Here is an 18345-nt window from a genome sequence, read left to right as displayed (position 1 = left end):
GCCACTACCGTTATGCAGCTGCAGTGCTTTTAATAAGACTTCTATTGTCAGTGTTTATTTTACAGATAAATAACGTCATTTTGTAAAGAGATTTATTCCGCGGAATTTGTAAGGAAATATATATCGTACGTCTACATTTACAGACCTAAAACAGCTGACACGCGTTGAAATACACCAGTTTGCTTCTGTTATCAGTTTACAACGGAGAAGTTGTTATTATTAAACGGTCATTTTAAGCCATACACTGTATGCGTTTGCTATAAGGAGCATACACAGTGCGTCTTGCGGTCTGTACTGTTGTGTGCACTCTGTTATTGTAGTTTGCTTGAAAGTCGTGTGCGCGCTCCCGGCGCTGTTGTTCTGCGGCGGCCGCGCGCCCGGTGTGTCACGTGACGGTGTCTGCTTGCTGCTGGGCTGAGGGAAGCGTGTTAGCAGGTAGTAATATATTTATATACATTTATATGTAAAAAATATAATTCTAATATATAAAAAATAAAACAAATCTCAAGTACATTTAAAAAAAACAACTCAGGCATGTGGGTATATGCCAGCAATGATACGTTGATTGGGTTCTTTCTTGTATTGTTCACTGTGTATTAATGGATTAATGAGAAATATTTGTGTGTGTTAGCATGTTCCCGGTACAGTGCTAGCATCGTCTCCTGTGTGTGTGTGGGGCCATTTTCTGAATAATACCGCTGACGGGCCTGTTACAGTCTCGCTCTGGATTTTGCTCTTCGCTTAATTATCGAGCAGTTTAATTTAATATCAACACCACATTTATGGCAAAAGGACGTGAGTTTACGACCTAGCTTACTGGCTTAACATAACTTCGTTAGCTAGCTTAGCTAGCTAAACCCCAACAATTGAGCCGAACCGAACAGGAAATTAGACTTAGCTAGCTAGCTAGCTAGCAGCAGCGAGTTAGCCAGCCCGGACACAAAGGACTCTTGAATTCCAGTTAGCTTTAGCTTCCTAGCTAGCTGCAAAGCTTTGCTAAGATTGTTGACATTTCAGAATTGCAGATGCAATATATTTATATACTGCAGTTTTTAAAAAAAATCATATATGTTAATATATGCTATAAAACAAAGCATTGCCAATGTGTCAACTCTGTGAGTCGACTCAGGATTGAATCGGTAATAATGAGTTATCCTGCTGAGTCGGTTCTTAGTAATGTTAGATGGAATAATAAACGCCATCCGTTGTTTGAAGCGAGCCTTGCTTTCCCTTTCGCTTGCTTGTTTGTTATATGTTACATAATACAAGCTCTGCTTTATATAAATATTACTTATTTACGTGGGGTTTAAAAAAAACTGCGGTATAAATAAATAAGAAAGAAGTGTTGAGTAATAAATCTGTGCTGGCCAAATCAAACCTACTGAGGAGACTTTTCTCCTTACTTCTGGCAGAAAAGAGAGGATTTTATAGTCATGTATCTAACAGATTTATCCAAAGGGAATAGTTAGAGATATGAGGCTAAATAAACTTCCATTTATTCAAGCTGAGGCTGTTATTCAGGCTTTAGGATGTGTATCTGTAGTAAAACTTTTTGTTAGGGTCGATACACAGTAAAAAAAAAAATTCTTTTTATATTCAATACACCGATATCATCCAAGCTTTTATTACCAAGTTAGGTGAAACGCCAAGGATGGTGTTGTGAATGTTGAATGTATGTTGAAAATTCTGTCTCATGTGTTCATGACACAAAGTGAGGAGACCTGCGTTTGTTTTGGGAAAAGCCGGTCAGATCCGATTTGATATCAGTCCAAGTTTTCACCTCTGTATCGGACCGGCACTCTGAGACTAAATGTAATTATAAGTGGTTAAAAAGCACGTCGTGTCATTCGTTAATAAATTAAAAAATGGTTCTCGCTTGTAATTGACTTTTGGTATGAGAGGAAAATAAGACTGCAGGATGTGCTGTTATTGTGACATCCTAAAGTCCCCCTTCCCTACTCACTGATAATTTATTTTCACTACAGTACCTAACAGCACACATTGAGGTGTTTTATTCCTTATTTATCACACTGGGTTTGAAATCTGATGTGTGCTTTGTGACTAAGAGTTAAACGCACGCTTCACAGTGAAGTCACTTCCTGTAAAGCCTCCATATGACAGCCTTTAATGTTAGAGACAGTGGAAACATAACAGCAACTTTCTCAGGCTCCAGAAGGACACCACAAGAAACACCATTTGTTAAAAATAATGGCTGTTAAAACGTCAGACTGTTCTGTAAATAATACTTCAATTCAGAGGTTCCTAAATGACCCCAAGCTTTGACCGCTGTATTTAAAAAATAAATAAATAATTCTAGATTTATAACTTGGGACTACTGTAATATTTGAATATTTTATGCCATCAGTAACGGGGGCATGGTGGTTTGGAGGTTAGTACATTTGCCTCACACCTTTTCGCGGTTGGGAGTTTGAATCCCATCTCTGCGCTGTGTGCGTGGAGTTTGCATGTTCTCCCTGTGCTTCGGGGGTTTCCTCCGGGTGCTCCTTTTTCCTCCCCAAAGACATCCGTTGTAGGCTGATTGGCATTTCCAAAGTGTGTAAGGTTGTCCAGCACCTTGTCCAGGGTGTCCCCCGCATTGTTTAACAGGGGGATAGGCTCCACGGTCCCGTGTGGCTCAGGTGGTAGAGCCGGTTGTCCACTAATTGTAGGGTTGGCGGTTCGATTCCCGGCCTACGTGACACCACATGCCGAAGTGTCCTTGGGCAAGACACTGAACCCCAAGCTGCTCCTGATGGCAGCTCTGCTACCATTGGTGTGTATGTGAATGGGTGAATGTAAGATTAAAAAAAAAAATAAGTGCAGACCATTACCCTGTGTAGGATAAGCAGTACGGAAAATGGATGGATGGGTTATGTCAGTAACGTGTATGCGGAACATAAGCGACTAAAATACAGGAATATTTCTTGCTTTCAGAATTGTACGTGCAGCTTATTGCAGCCGTAACAGAGACGTTATGCACACTAACACTGTTACTGCAGCCACCAGGAAGCTGGCTGTGCATTACCACATTGCAGTGCAGTCCAGATGTGTGTGGTGTATTTGTTCAGTTAACTCCAGAGTCATGCTTTCAGCGTTCGGTATTCCCGGGGAAACAAGAGTTATTGTTCATACACATTCACAGAGCCAATTTTGACACTGTATTAAGAAAAGAACGGACAAACCTGCTTACGTACCTTTTTATATTACAGTGCGGTCATGTTCTCGATTCTCATTGATCAGAAGGTCTGTCACAGGTTTATATTAATGTGTTCATTCGTAAACGATAAGTCACAGGAACTTGTATGGTGGTCACGCTACATAACCACCTCCTCCTCCTCCTCCTTCTTCTTCATTAAATGCAACTATTAACAGGTAAAACATTCATTGTGGTGTTCTTCAATGAATACAAAACGTAGTTATTGTAACACTGCTGTGGTGTAAGAGGAGTAAAACACGTTGGAACATGGCTTTTATTATAAAACAATCAACTTCGTCCCGTCTATGTCACTAACAAATAACTAAAAATTCTCCTTTTTAATAACGTGACATAGTCCCGTTTCTGAAAGGACGAACAGAACAGAAGTGAATGTTGTTTTCCCCTGCCCTTGGGTGAGTTCGTGGGTCAATAGGTTTTCTGTTTTGTTCTCTGTGCAGGAATACTTATGGTAATCATGGTACTCGCAAATACAATATAGATGTCATGGATAGAGATTATATATGTATGTATGTATATATATATATATATATATATATATATATATATATATATATATATATATATATATATATATATACATACACACATATATATATATATATATATATATATATATATATATATATATATATGTATGTATATGTGTATGTGTGTGTATATATATATATATATATATATATATGTGTGTGTATGTATGTATGTGTGTGTGTGTGTGTGTGTGTGTGTATATATATGCAAAATATATATATAATATATATAAAACCCAGCAGTGGAGCATTACTGTAACTCTCACTCCAGATGTGCACATGCACTCAGGGACTGGCTGTATGGTATGTTATTATAGTGTGTGTGTGCTATTAGGACTACTTTTAAATGATAAATAAATGGACATAGTTCTATTCTATATCTCTCTTGGCCATGTTTGAAGATCATGTAGTATTGTAAGTACACCCAGTTTCTTTTTGTGTTTTTGTTTTCCAGATTTTTCTATTTTGTACATACATTCTTTTGTATATACTGTATATGATGACCTCGCTGGGCGGCGACCGAGCCCGGAGCACTCGGGAGAAAGTGCTGCCCACATCCACACAGACCACACAGCCACAGAAACAGCTTCAGGTACACACGATGGACTCGTGTTGCTACATGAACCCCATGCTGTTTGATTTGTGTTCGCTTTCAGTGTTTCAACACTCGTATCGGGTTAGGTTTAATCGTTTACAGTAAGAATTAAATCCGTATGAAATGTTAACCCCAGAAGTCTAGATTTATTCGGGAACTTGGGTTTTCTCTGCAATTTCTTATCGTTCTTATTCCTGTCGTGTTGTTCTTTTCCCCCCTTCCATCCAGGCTACAGCCGAACAGATCCGACTCGCCCAGATGATTTACGATAAGAACGATGCAGATTTTGAAGATAAAGTCAATCAGGTGAGACACGGGGGTTCATCTTTAAACCTTCATTCGTCACGTCAATACCGGAAAGCTGTGTATAGCTTTATAGACGTGTGCAGTTAGTAGTTTAAATACTATCAATGTATACGTGTGTGTGTTTGTAGCTCATGGAGGTGACAGGAAAGAACCAGGATGAGTGCATGGTCGCTCTTCATGACTGCAATGAGGACGTCAACAGAGCCATCAACTTCCTGTTGGAGGGGACCTCTGACACGGTAAAAACACACTTATTAGTTTTAAGTTTTATTAGTTTTTATTTTAGAGGATCAAGTGACCAGCACACCCATATGTGGCTCTTTCCCAACCTGTTATCACAACGTCAGAAGCACACAGTCGTATAGAATGTCTTTGTTTGCTGTAGCTTTACACTTTCTTTTCACTGGAACTAAGAGGCCCAAACCTGTTCCAGCATGACAATGCTCCAGGTGCACAAAGCGAGCTCCATGAAGGCATGGTTTGTAGACAAGGTCGGTGTTTGAGAACTCATGTGTCCTGCACAGAACCCTGACCTCAACCCCACTGATCACCTTTGGGATGAACCAGAACGCTGATTGAACCCCAGGCCTCCTCGCCTGACATCAGTGCCTGATCTCACTAATGCTCTTGTGGAATGTGTGAATGAACACAAATCCTCACAGCCACGCTAAATTTAGTCCACAGAAAAGAGGGGACTAAATTTGGAACGGGATGTTCAGAAAGCACAGGTGTTATTATCGGGTGTCTACAAACATTTGGCCACGTGGTGTATATAGATATTAAAGAATAAAGAAAACTGTCATTGGTAATTAGAAATACCCATAACTTCCAGGTCTCAGAATTAAGATCAAATTGTCTTTATAACTGGTTATTACTGGATTGATGTTTCTGAGACTAACATTATATGACTAACAGACTCCGAAATGTGAGAGGCCCATGCTTATATAGGTGACCGTTTGATTTCTGGGGAAATCTCTAAAATAGAAAGTGGGTCGTTTCAGAGAGCTGATCTGTGGGTAATCCTGGGTCGTAACAGGCTTGCGCCTGCTCCATGGTCTTAAAACCCGAACTGCTTATTTACAGATCCTGTTCTCATTTGTCGGTAGCGACTCCCTCCAAACCGGTTTCTAGCGAGTGAGACAACACCCAAATATCTGCTAGGGTGCTTTCACACACGCAGCATTTATCCCGTTTGAATCGAGCCACAGTATGTTATCCTCTTTTAGGCAGGTGAGAACACAGCAGTCGCACTTAGACCAAAACAAGCAGTTTGAGGGCATCTGAGCAGGGCGGTCTCGGCCTGTGTCCAATACAAGAGAACTCGGAGAGCACGGTCCGATTGCAGCGAGAAAGTGATTAGACTCTGAATCAACCTCACTGCAGGAAGTGAACCAAATACGCAGAGTATTGTCCTTGCAGCATTTATTTGTAGACGCCGACTTCTAAACTAAGACGCTAGACACAAACCGAGTCGAAGGACTCTGCGGAAATGAGAAGTATTTTGGATATTTAGACCAACGAACAAAGAGAGAAAACAAACACTGCTTTAATCTAGTCATTTATGTAACCGTCTAATCATTTATTTTGTGCCGAGTCCGTGTTCTTTGTGAATTTTGTGATTTTCTCTGCACGCTTGTCAAAGGTTTATTTGTTTAGTAACGCGCAAACGAACCTGCACTATGACTTTAGTGTCATAGGTGTGAACTGACTGATTCATTCTCATGACTCAATGATTATTCTCGCTGCTTTATCACAGACTTTTACCTGTTTCGTTTTGCAGTTTGAACCTCGTTCTTTACGTTGTAGCATCAAATCGAATTCAACGTTATCTGGTGTAACTTTGACGTCGAAAGTCGCATACGCGATTCCACGACACTTTCTTTAATCGTCCTACGTATATTTTTCTTTTCTGTCAAATCTTTTAAAAGTCGTCTCCCCTGCTCCTCTAGACCTCTTGGGAGACGGTGGGCAAGAAGAAAAGCCTGGGAAAGGACGGCATTTCCTCAGAGAGCAAGGAGAACAAGGAGAATCGAGAGAAGAAAGGCGAGAAAGAGAGCACCAAGGCTCGCGGAGGAGCGAACCGGAGAGGAAAGGTGGCCAGTCGTAATCGTCCGGGTAAGACAAGCCGAGGGTTCTTGGACATTTCGTAGATGTTGCCGTTATTGTATTGTATGCTTTGGGAACAGACTTACCCCAAAGTACTGTAACAGCCAGCACCAATCGAGCCGACGAACGAGTAACAGGTTTCCGTGTTTGTTTATTCGATTAAATGTTGGCCAGAGATTTAAGAGTGGTTTATTTTGTCGAGGGCGCTAATATATTAAACTGTACAAAGAGTCATTGCGAAATCGTTCATATCTATTTTGCATGTGTACTGTTTATATATACAGTTTACATATGAAGACACTGTGTTTTTTTTTCTTTCTCCGCACGTGTAAATTTGCGGTCGTCAGCGAGGGTTGAGGAGAACGGAGTGGATTCCGCACCGGTGGAGAAAGGAGCTGACCGCGGCCGCAGGGGGAAAGGACGAGGTACACAAATGCAAAATTGCACACATAGTCACTTTGTAGTGTCTCAGGAGGTTTGTTAATATTTACTTGTGTGTGTGTAGTGTCTGGAGGCAGGGGGAGAGGCCGGGCCCCAGGGGCCAGCAGGTTCACAGCACAGGGAATGGGGTCAGTATGGTAATATGCGCACACATCAACTGGCCTTTCACAGCTTTGCTTTGGTTTACTCTCTATTAAAGATTTTCTTTTTATATAAAAAAAATTTTTTTTAACCTTCAATCTGCAGGACCTTTAACCCAGCGGACTACACTATGGACAGTGGCACGACCAACTCACATGCTGACGTATGGGAATCGGGGACCAACGACGCCACAGATGGTACAGGTAAGAAACCCGAGCATTTAAACACACCCGATTTTACTTTAGCGCCAGGATGTAGCAAATAGGCTTTTCCCTGATTTCACCCTTGTCCGCTTTCTTCATCATGGCTCTACAGTGGCGTGGCGCAACACTCTGGAAGACTGGGCAGCTGAAGACTGGACCGAGGACGTGAGCGTAAGTCGCGCCCGTCTTTCTGAATATCTACTTATATTTTGCTATGAAAAGATTTTAATATTAAGAGGCTTTGACAACTGATTAGGTTTTGTCCTTTTCAGCTCTCAGAGACCAAAGTGTTCACCTCCTCATGTGCAGCACCTCCAGCTGAGAATCATCATATCACCCCTGGCCAAAGGTGACAAATTACAGCATGACCTATTGTTACAACCAGCACCGCTGTGATTCGATCGCTCCTGTAAGGACAGCGGCAGCTGAACTGTGTGTGTGTGTGTGTGTGTGTGTGTGTGTGTGTGTCTGTGTGTGTGTCTGTGTTGTCTTGCGCAGTCTGGACCTGGCGTCTCTGCTGCAGAAGCCTGCCGGCAGGGAGGAGTCGGAGAATCCGAAGCCTGCCTCGTCTCAAGGGCTTGGCCACAGCCTCGTCTTCACCAACTCCCACCACCAGCCCACGCGCAACGGAGGCAGCGCTGCCACGGGCAGTACCAGCTACGCACATGCCACCCTGGTGAGGCACTGGAAACAAGAAAGAGGCAAAGTGGCACAGACAAGAATTTGAATTCAAATAAAATCTATAACTTCACTTAAGGGGAGTTATAGAATTCCTTTTTATATAGTGCAAACTCGATTCTGTTACACAGTGGTGCAGTAACGAGGATGTGTTTGAGATACACTGCCGGTCAAAAGTTTGTGGACACGACTAAAACGTTTCTCATGCTCTTAAAAACCTTTTGATCTGAAGGTGTATGATTAAATGTTTGAAATCGGTGTTGTAGATAAAAATATCATTGTTCCTACATATTCATTTCTTTCATTAGAAAACTAACATTTTATTTACAAATAACTATTTTTTTTTTTGACTCTGAGCGAAATATTCAGAAAAGCAGCTTATAAGTGTCTAGCGTATATGGGAACTCCTTTAATACTGTTTAGAAAGCATCTCAGGGAAATTCCTCAAGAAATCGAGTGAGAAAATGCCAAGAATACATTTCTGGAAATTCTAGGCAAAAAGTGTGTCTACTTTGAAGATGCTAAAATACTAAATTATTTTGATTTATTTTCGATTTTTTTCATCACAACATAATTCCCATAGTTCCATTTGTGTTACTTCAGAGTTTTGATGACTTTATTATTATTCTAAAATGTGGAAAATAAATAATGAGTGAGTGTGTCTAAACTTTCGACCGGTAGTGTACGTCAGAATGTCCTTATGACTGCATCTTACAATCCTAGAGTTATAATACTAGTGAGTTCTGAGTTTTGTTTCTGTCTCCAGTCCTCAGTTCTGGGTTCTGGATTTGGGGAGCTGGGTGGCCCTAAGCTGGGACAGACCGCAGGACAACAGATACTGGAGCAACTGAAGGGACCAGGCCTAGGGCAGCTTACCTCCCAGCCTCCTAGCTCGGGGGATGACCGTGACCCTGTAGGTGGACTGGGGGGTACAGGGATGCCTGTTCCCTCTTCATCTTGGGATATCAAACCTCCGGGAACACAGAGCTCTGCCTCACTGCCCTCCCAATTCAGTCGTAAGTTTCATTCCACATCCATCATTTTCACACCAGTCTATTATTTCCGCCTCCCGTTCATGTTCAGCTCTCGACCGTTTGGACTTTATTCTCGCGCCGTGTGTGCCTTCTAGGGGAGTTTAAGATGCAACCAGAGCCTTCGTCGGTGCTAAGCCAGCTGAGCCAGCGGCAGCAGAGCTCTCTGAGCAACACGGGATCTCTACCGCTGGCGAGGCAGCCCAGTCCTCTGGCACAGAACGGCCCGTCGGCCATCCAGGCTCCACCGGAGGCATTCTCCAAAGCGCCGGAGCCTTCTCAAACCCACGCGGCCCCTCCGCAGACCACAGACTCGCAGGTCAGCGGCACGCAGCACCGGCAGATTAAGACACAGAAACGAAGGATAGCTCCCACGTCCAAGGTGAGTGTGTTTTCTTCTTTTTGTCACAGGCTGTGCAGAGAAAATTATCTCAGAATGATTTGGTATGGTTTAAGTTAAACAAGTGCAGTTTATCGCTCCAGGAAGTGCTCCGCATCAGTGTTCCGTGCCCTATCTCTGAATCGAATTTATGAAGAACTTAAAAAAATAGGAAATAACAGCACACTGATACGGTTTGCAGCTGTAATCATATAGTTATGACATAAAAGAAAATATCGTCTGCGTGTATAGATTCCGTCCACTGCGGTGGAGATGCCTGGCTCGGCAGACGTGTCTGGGCTCAACGTGCAATTCGGCGCTCTAGACTTTGGCTCAGAGTCAGCGTTGCCAGAGTTTGGCCAGCCTGAGAGTTGCAACAGTGAAGCTACGCGAGAAGCCACTGTGCCTGTTCCGCAGACCCAAAGCAGCCTCTACTCCAAACCAGTCAGGTCAGTTAGGAGAAGTGAATTTACTTTTTTTTTTTTTTTAACACATTATCCTATATTTGAAAAGCATACTGTATTTCAGGTATAGCAGTGGTTCTTAAGCTTTTGGAGCTTGGGAACCTTTTCAGACCCCCTTACGATTGATTATTTGGTGAACATAGGCAAATGTGTTTCGTTATACCAATTTATCGGAGTCATCAAATCTCCATGAACAGAAACCAGCTAGTTCTGTTGTTAGTTTTATTATTATTTTTTTTTTTTTAACTCTCTCCGAGTATGCTTCATGGACCCCTGGAGGTCCGTAGACATCAAGCAGGGTCTTTAAAACCTACTGTATATCCTGATCTGTTAATGAAGCCTTGTTAATTTAATCTATACTACTGGTCAAAAGTTTAGACACACTAATTCTTTATTTATTTATTTATTTACCCCCCCACACACATTTTATAATAATAATAAAGTTATCAACACTCTGGAATAACACACATGGAACTATGGGAATTATTTTGTAATAAAAAAAAAAAAATCCAAAATAATTGTGTTTTAGCATCTTCAAAGTAGACACGGAGATATACACACCGTGACAGTATTGCTTGTTCATTCCAGCAGTGAATCTCTGGCCAGTACTGTCCCATTGTTGCTGCCTCCTCTGGCCTCCTCTGACAGCATCTACCCACCTCCCTCGGTGCTACCCAGTCTCGCTCCCTCCACCCTTACTACCCCCAGTGCCAACTCAGTATCCACCTCTACCTCCTCATCTTCCTCCTCTTCTTCCTCGTCATCGGTGGCGTCCTCAGCTGGGAACAGCTTTGACTGTGGAGTGGCTCCTCACTCAAGACTGACCTTCTCCCAGAGCAAGGAGTCCTCTGGACCTGTGACGGTTAGTGAGAAAGTCTGCTTTCCTTTAGCTGCACGGTAGATAACCCACCAGATACCTTTCATCGTTACCGATGACTTTTTGGATTCTTTTAGATAAAAGTTGACAGTGTATTTGATTTCTCCTTGAACAGAATGGTTTTAATGGTGTCAGGACCTCTGCTGCTCTAGACTGTAAGCAGATTTTCTTTTCTCTGTATTTTTTGCTTTGGATGCGATTTATTATTATTATTTTTTAAAATAAACATTTTCTACTTCTCTTCTGCTTGTAGCTACATCGAGTTCCTCCACTCCGAAGCCAGAGTCTCCGTCTTTAGGCGGTAGCACCAGTGTTGCTCTGCCTTCTGCCCCGTTGTCTCTTTTGCCCCCTTCAGTTACGCCCCACAGCTCGACTCTATCCAGCCTGGCACCTGAACTGCCCTCTGCAACCCTCTCCTCTCTCAGCAGGTGAACTTGTTTATCTGTTCTTCTCAGGGACAAAATGGAAGCACACTGAAGAGTGACACATTATCTGTCTCTTTGTCCCCCTTCGGTTTTTCCCTAGTAGCCATGTGAGCAGTGGCCATTCCTCAGTATCAGCGCTCGGCACCAGCTCTTCACTAACGGTGTGTGATGACAGTGAAACGCACACACACACGGCCTATTGTCAAAGCCTTCAAAATACTTGCGTAACAATTATTGTTGTTACATCATAACTCCACATCAAGCCCATTATTGCAAAACATTTAAAAAAAAAAAATGCCTATAAAAACAAAATCTTAAGAGTCTTGCTAAGAAAAGAAAAGATGGTAATACAGGTTAAATCCTGCAGCAACACCTTCCGCAACATTCTCTGTGATATAAGAAACACCACGAGGAGTGCTGTAATAGGAAACTAATCAACTTCTGCTATGTTGCTGATTATTTGGCTGACTATTAACACCACTCGCGTTCCTGTTTTATTTCTCACCTATTGAATTAATAACAGTGATCAAATTAATTCCTTAATGTTACGACCACGCGTTGCCTTTTTTTTTTTTTTTTTCCTCTTTCTTCCACGACACCACTGTTCATGTCTTTCGGTCTCGTTTGTACCTGCAGTACACCAACGTGGACAGCGTGAATTCTCTGGCCGCGTCGTCAGCGGCGTTCTCCTCCGTGTCCGTCTCAGCGCTTTCCGGTAACAACGGCGTGAGCAGTGCAGTAAGCAGCAGCCTGCACTCGGCAGTACTTGGGCTCAGCGGGAACGGAACCACCGCACCCTCGGCCATCAGGACCGCACCCCTGCTTTCTTCTTCTACTGGTCTGACTTCACGCCATGCATTATGCGTTATTTAGAGCTTTAGTTGGAAGATAGAGGCAACTGTGCTAGCTGCATAAGTCGTCATTCTGAGAGTTTTTTTTTCTCCTCCCTGTATTGGATCCATCCGTCTTTGCTAATATGGTTTTTTCTTCTGTTGCATTACAGGAAAAGCCCCCCCTAACTTGTCTCAGGGGGTTCCTCCGCTGCTACCCAACCAGTATATCATGGGGCCTGGAGGCCTGCTGCCTGCATACCCGGTAACCGTTATAGGATTTTTAAAAAAATTTACAAAAAAAAAAAAAAAAGATAAGCTTTCACTTTAATCTCTGGCTTGTTTTTGTATTAATCTGTTGACACTGTAATGATTTTAGGGTGTGTCTCACTATCATTGGAGTTCTGCAACTCTGGGGGAATATAAATGTAGAAAGGTGATTATTTTTTAGAAAAGTGAGTGTGAAGGTAACGTTGTAACGCAATGAGCTCCGTTTGCGTCCTCCAGCAAATCTACGGCTACGAAGACCTCCACATGCTGCAGTCCAGGCTACCAATGGTGAGTCCGTACCCATCTTGTTGAGCATTTCGGTGAGAGTGAAACCTGATTATTGACAAGAATAGTAGCTTCCCTCTGGAAAACAGAGGCTTACAGAACTTTTCCACTGGATGTCGTGTAGCAAATCGCCCACGATCCTCCACGTTGTTACCGTTTCCACCTCCAAGCAAACCGTGCTGAACTTAGTTGCCCAGGTACCACGTAAGCCGGGGTGGAGCTAAAAATAGGGAAGACGCACGGATTAATTGGAATTCCTTTCAGCAAAAAAAAAAAATTTCAGTAGTTATTTATGTAGTGTGTGTGCAATGTAATGTTTCAGATTCATTTTTATTCACTCACAGTAATGGTGTTTTTATTTTTATATATATATATATATATATATATATATATATATATATATATATATATATATATATACATATATACACTACCAGTCAAAAGTTTAGACACTCATTCTTTATTATTATTTCCCCCTGACATTTTAGAATAATAATAAAGTCATCAAAACTCTGGAATAACACAAAGGGAACTATGGGAATTATGTCATGATAATGAAAAATAAATCAAACTAATTAAAAATTTAACATCTTCAAAGTAGACCCCCTTTTTGCCTAGAATTTCCAGAAATGTATTCTTGGCATTTTCTCGAATGATTTCTTGAGGAATTCCCCTGAGATGCTTTTTAAACAGTATTAAAGGAGTTCCCACCTACGCTGGACTCTTATCGGCTGCTTTTCGGAATATTTCACTCAGTCATCCGTTAAAAAAAAAAAATTCTTTTGTAAATAAAATGTTAGTTTTCTAATGAAAGAAATTGAATATGTCGACACAATTATATTTTTGTCTACAACACCGATTTCAAACATTTAATCATACCCCTTCAGATCAAAAGGTTTTTAAAGATCATGAGATACATTTCAGTCAAGTGTTCACAAACTTTTGACTGATAGTGTACATGGCTTGGTGTTACTTTTCTTCCCCTTTTTCTAGTATTAGGACAAGTCCCAAATGCCCTCCCGTTCACTTTGTTGCACACTACACGGAGTACAAATGAATAGAGCTGCACCTTGTGCCCTCACAAATAGTGTAGAAAGACACCTGAGATTCAGCCCCAGTGTTTGCACTCACACTCCTCTAGTATTTTGTACAGATAATGATTAAAGTATCGGCGCACACTGCTGTGTTTCAGGAACGCACCAATTAAGGTTCTGGATGGATCCGTGTTCAGATTTGTTGCTGAGCCGGCTGTTCAGTGGAGCGGTGCTATTATTATTGTTTCTTTCTGGCAGTGTTTATAAAGTAATAATGGTCAAATGCTTGAACACCTAGTTTTGCACATTTATATTATTTACAAAGGTGCATTCACATTTATAAGAGCGAATACTCTAGATTAAAGCTTCCCGTGCTTATAAAAGCAACGTGGATTGGAAGTGTGGCGTCTGGTTGGAAACAAAGTTTGAGCATAAGCGTCTAGATCAAAATGGCTTAGGTATGTGTCCAAACTTGTGACTGGTATTGTGTGTCATATCAAGGTGATGGTTTTTTTTCTTTTTTTTTTCTTTCCCTTTTAACTTTTTTTGTGATTTGTGTGTCTGGTTTTAATCGTCCTACTGTAATCATGTTCCACACCGTGCAGGATTACTATGGAATCACATTCCCAGGGCCCACTGCAACCCTGTCTGGCAGAGATGGGAACCTAGCCAATAATCCTTACTCAGGTATAATAATATTATTAATTATAATAGTAATAATCCTTAGCCCGGTGTCCTCCGTCTCAGTGCCAGTGTGCTTTTTATTAAGAGTTTTTAGTTTCATATGAGCTATTTTTACAAGCCTTGGCTATACAGATGTTACACTGGTTTAGAAAACGAGTGTTTCGCAAGCTTACATAAGCGCACTCATTCCCATAAAGGTGAAGTGACTAAGTTTGGCAGGGGCGACTCCACCTCACCCGCGCCCCCTACTACCCTGTCAGCAGCTCACGCTCCCCAGGCAGCTCAGCCCCCGCAGGCGCAGAGCCAAGGTCAGAGCCAGCCTCAGCCGCAGGGCCACCACAGCACCCAGCAGGCCTTCCTCAACCCAGCTCTGCCCCCCGGTTACAGCTACACGGGCTTGCCTTACTACCCAGGCGTGCCCGGCATGCCCAGCGCCTTCCAGTATGGCCCCACCATGTTCGTACCTCCTGCTTCCGCTAAGCAGCACGGCATGGGCCTGAGCAACCCATCCACACCGTTCCAGCAGCCCGGTGGTTACAGCCAGCACACCTTTAGCTCAGGTGAGTCGTGTGTGTATATATACGAACACCCACAATCAGAATCAGTAATATTTCGTGTGCATTGAAATAAACGTGTCTTGTGTATTTATTATAATTCATGTTTAAGGGTATGATGACCTGACACAAGGCCCAGCGGGAGCAGAATATAGTAAAGGGTACAGCAACAGCTCTCAGACACAGGCCAAATCTGCTGCTTCTGGCCCAGGAAAAGGTGCTAAAAATCACACACATGAGCTTGACCCAACATCTCCATGATTAAATGGAATTAATATTCTATATATTATACTCCATAGGTGTCTCGGTGACATCCAGTAACTCGGGAGTGCCCGACATCAGCGGAACTGTTTACAACAAGACTCAGGTAGTGGCCCCCACCTGTTACGTGTTTTGGTTTGATATCCTGGATGAGTTTGAAGGATGTGAAGGTGTTTACCTCGGAGAACTTGTTCTTTTGTTGTCTCTGGTTGCAGTCCTTTGATAAACAGGGTTTCCACGCCGGCACACCACCTCCGTTCAACCTGCCCTCGGCTCTAGGGGGTACGGGACCTCTGAACCCCGGAGGTGCCCCTGGTTACGCTCCAGGTCCGTTCCTGCACATCCTGCCTGCTCACCAGCAGCCTCACTCTCAGCTGCTGCACCACCACCTCACCCAGGACGGACAGGTCGGTCAAAAAACGCACACAAACTGCCCGGGTCGGACAATTATCGGATTCCTAACGCGCACGTCATGCTGACGCGCACTGAAACCACCGCTTTAGGTAGAGATGAAGCGAAGGCTAAATCCCACTGGCACCACTATCAGCAGCTAGTCAGACAGCATCGTGGGTAACGTAGGAAGCCGTTAACCCAAGTGACAACGGACTAATGATGTCTGTGAAAGGAATTGAAACCCAAATCTCATCACAAAATAAATCTCAGGCACCATTTTAAGATCTCATGACAGATTCACCTGCTTTAAACTTCTTTAAAGCCGAGACCTTCAAATTGACTTTCTATGTAACTTTTGTTTACATAGACAATGCTAATTTCTGATGGGATTTTCAGTGTTTGGGAAAGTCGTGTCCCGTACATGACCTTGCAGTTTCTCAGATGGAATAGCACAGCTTTTTGTAAGAACACTAACACTAGAGCATAAACATCACTTTACTGTGTAAGCTGCAGCTCTAATGGAATTAATGGAAAGTATAAGACAAAAGAAATATTGTGTGGAGAATGTTTAGATGCGTGATAATTAAGTGCCGCGTGTGTGCGTGTGTGCAGGGTGGGCCGAATCAGAGGAACCAGAGCAGCAGCATGCAGCAGAAGACCCAGGTCAACAAATCCAGCTACGGCAGCTCTCCCTACTGGGGCAATTAAATAGTATGAGAGCCACATACATACATACACACACACTACCATCTCCCATCCCCTAGTTCTCATCTACCCCCTTTTCAAAGTTTTGGCTGTTGTATGTAAAATATATTTATGTATGTATTTATACAGTATATATGTATTGGTAGAATATGAAATGTGGTTTACGGCTTTTTTTTTTTGCTTTGAAGGACCGTTTTCTGTTCATTTCAAAAGATTATGATACGAGGATGAGAACTTGAGTACTAAAATGGAAGGTGCATATTACTTGAACACGACCCAACTTCATGACAATGTGGGAGATTTTTTTTTTTATACATACATGAACTTAACAATGGTGTACATTATTGCTAAGCATCATTTGACGGTGAAGCCTTTTTTTTAAGACATTTTTTTTTTTTGTATCGTACCCATGCACCTCATTGACCTGTGAATTTTTTTTTAATTTGAATCAAGGGGGCTTTTAAGTTCAAGGCTGAACTTTTTCACATCCCCTTCACTTGTGAATCCCTCCTTTCTCCTGTTATTTGGCTTAAACACGGTTTTAAACCCAAGCATCATTTTAACATTGATTTTACCCTTGTTGTCAAAATAAAATATCTGACCACGTCTTATTTTTCCGTCTCACGTGAGTTACTAAGCCGGACGTGATTTTTGGGGGTGTTGCAGTAGATTTGATTAAAAGTGGATTCTTGAAAATCTCTTTACACACTAATTATTAAGTTGATGCCAATGGTGTACACAGAGATACTACCACCACCATTAAGTCTAGTCCTTCATACTAATTTGTATGGCAGAAGTACCTTTAAAATATACACCACCGGTCAAAAGTTTAGAAACACTTTTTTTTTTTTTTTACTATGTATTTTAGCATCCTCAAAGTAGACCCCCTTTTTGCCTAGAATTTCCAGAAATTCTTGGCATTTTCTCAACAAATTTCTTGAACTTCTCTGAGATGCCTTTTAAACAGTATTAAAAGGAGTTCCCACCTACCATGGACACTTCCATCCATTCATCCATTATACCGCTGATCCTTTTCAGGGACATGGGGAACCTGGAGCCTATCTCAGGGCGCATCGGGCACAATCACATACACCCACCCCTTCATACACTATGGACACTTTAGACACACCAATCCGCCTACCATGCAGGTCTTTGGACTGGGGGAGCAAACCCACACAGCACCACAATGGGAATCGAACCCCAAACCCTGTAGATGTGAGGTGCTAACCACTAAGCCACTGTGTGCACCATGGACATTTATGGAGTATTTTGCTCATCTGTTTAAAAATAAATATTTTTTGTAAATAAAATGTTAGTTTTATAATGAAATTAATATATTGGCACAATTATATTTTTGTCTCCAACACCAAATTCAAACATTTAATCATACACCTTCAGATCAAAAGATTAAGATAATGAGAAATATTTCAGTCAAGTGTCTCCAAACTTTTGACCGGTAGTGCATCTCAGACAGGAAGAAAACTATTTCAGACGCTTGACTGTTACATTGACCCTGTTTGGATCAATTTCAAAATCTAATTATCTAATATGAAATATAAAATAAAAATCTAATATGGGGTTAAAGTGACAATTCTATATAAATACCACATTCAACCACTCGTTCTTGAGATATCATACTAATGAGATGACCTGAAAACAGCAGCATAAAAATGTTTGTTAAGCACAAACGGGTCATTTGAATTAATCCCCTGTGCAATTTCAACCACAAGACTGTCACAATGTGAGAATTACAATAAATAGAATTCTTGGTTGAATTCAACATTCTCCATGATCATAGGATGAATTGTCACAAATGATAGTCCTGTGATTAAATGGGTTTTTTTTTTTTTTACTGCATTGTGCTTGCATAGACATTTCTCAATACAAAAATGTAACTTTGCATCATAGCAGTGCCAAGAGACTGGAACAAATTTCTTTA

The 18345-nt window shown here is 41.9% G+C and overlaps 1 protein-coding gene across 7 annotated transcripts; it reads left to right on the top strand.

The window, feature by feature from the left end:
• Nucleotides 1-339: 339 nt before the first annotated feature.
• ubap2a (ubiquitin associated protein 2a) lies at nucleotides 340-17017 on the top strand. Of its 7 annotated transcripts, none has more exons than XM_017492125.2 (27): nucleotides 340-435; nucleotides 4199-4336; nucleotides 4568-4645; nucleotides 4774-4884; nucleotides 6595-6760; nucleotides 7099-7176; nucleotides 7257-7320; nucleotides 7439-7536; nucleotides 7649-7707; nucleotides 7809-7885; nucleotides 8035-8212; nucleotides 8981-9230; nucleotides 9344-9627; nucleotides 9877-10073; nucleotides 10680-10950; nucleotides 11081-11120; nucleotides 11219-11393; nucleotides 11494-11551; nucleotides 12027-12228; nucleotides 12394-12485; nucleotides 12728-12778; nucleotides 14415-14496; nucleotides 14691-15053; nucleotides 15160-15264; nucleotides 15347-15414; nucleotides 15524-15715; nucleotides 16314-17017. In XM_017492125.2, the coding sequence occupies exons 2-27, from the start codon at nucleotides 4241-4243 to the stop codon at nucleotides 16407-16409; spliced, it is 3531 nt and encodes a 1176-aa protein (XP_017347614.1). In that variant the 5' UTR covers nucleotides 340-435; nucleotides 4199-4240; the 3' UTR covers nucleotides 16410-17017. The 7 variants fall into 7 exon arrangements, with proteins under 7 accessions (XP_017347614.1, XP_017347613.1, XP_053543973.1 ...); XM_017492124.2 differs by having other exon boundaries at nucleotides 10677-10950; nucleotides 11491-11551; XM_053687998.1 differs by having other exon boundaries at nucleotides 7257-7329.
• Nucleotides 17018-18345: the final 1328 nt, after the last annotated feature.

The sequence above is a fragment of the Ictalurus punctatus genome, chromosome 18 (genome assembly GCF_001660625.3).
Source record: "Ictalurus punctatus breed USDA103 chromosome 18, Coco_2.0, whole genome shotgun sequence".
Classification (NCBI taxonomy): Eukaryota; Metazoa; Chordata; class Actinopteri; order Siluriformes; family Ictaluridae; genus Ictalurus; species Ictalurus punctatus.
Note: the sequence above shows the minus strand (reverse complement) of the source record. Positions and strands in the feature narration are given on the sequence as shown.

Coding starts and splice junctions, on each gene's coding strand:
- ubap2a (XM_017492121.2), top strand. CDS start 4,241: ATGATGACCTCGCTGGGCGGCGACCGAGCCCGGAGCACTCGGGAGAAA. Junction 4,885..6,594: donor TGGAGGGGACCTCTGACACG/GTAAAAACACAC, acceptor CTGCTCCTCTAG/ACCTCTTGGGAGACGGTGGG. Junction 9,628..9,876: donor GGATAGCTCCCACGTCCAAG/GTGAGTGTGTTT, acceptor CTGCGTGTATAG/ATTCCGTCCACTGCGGTGGA.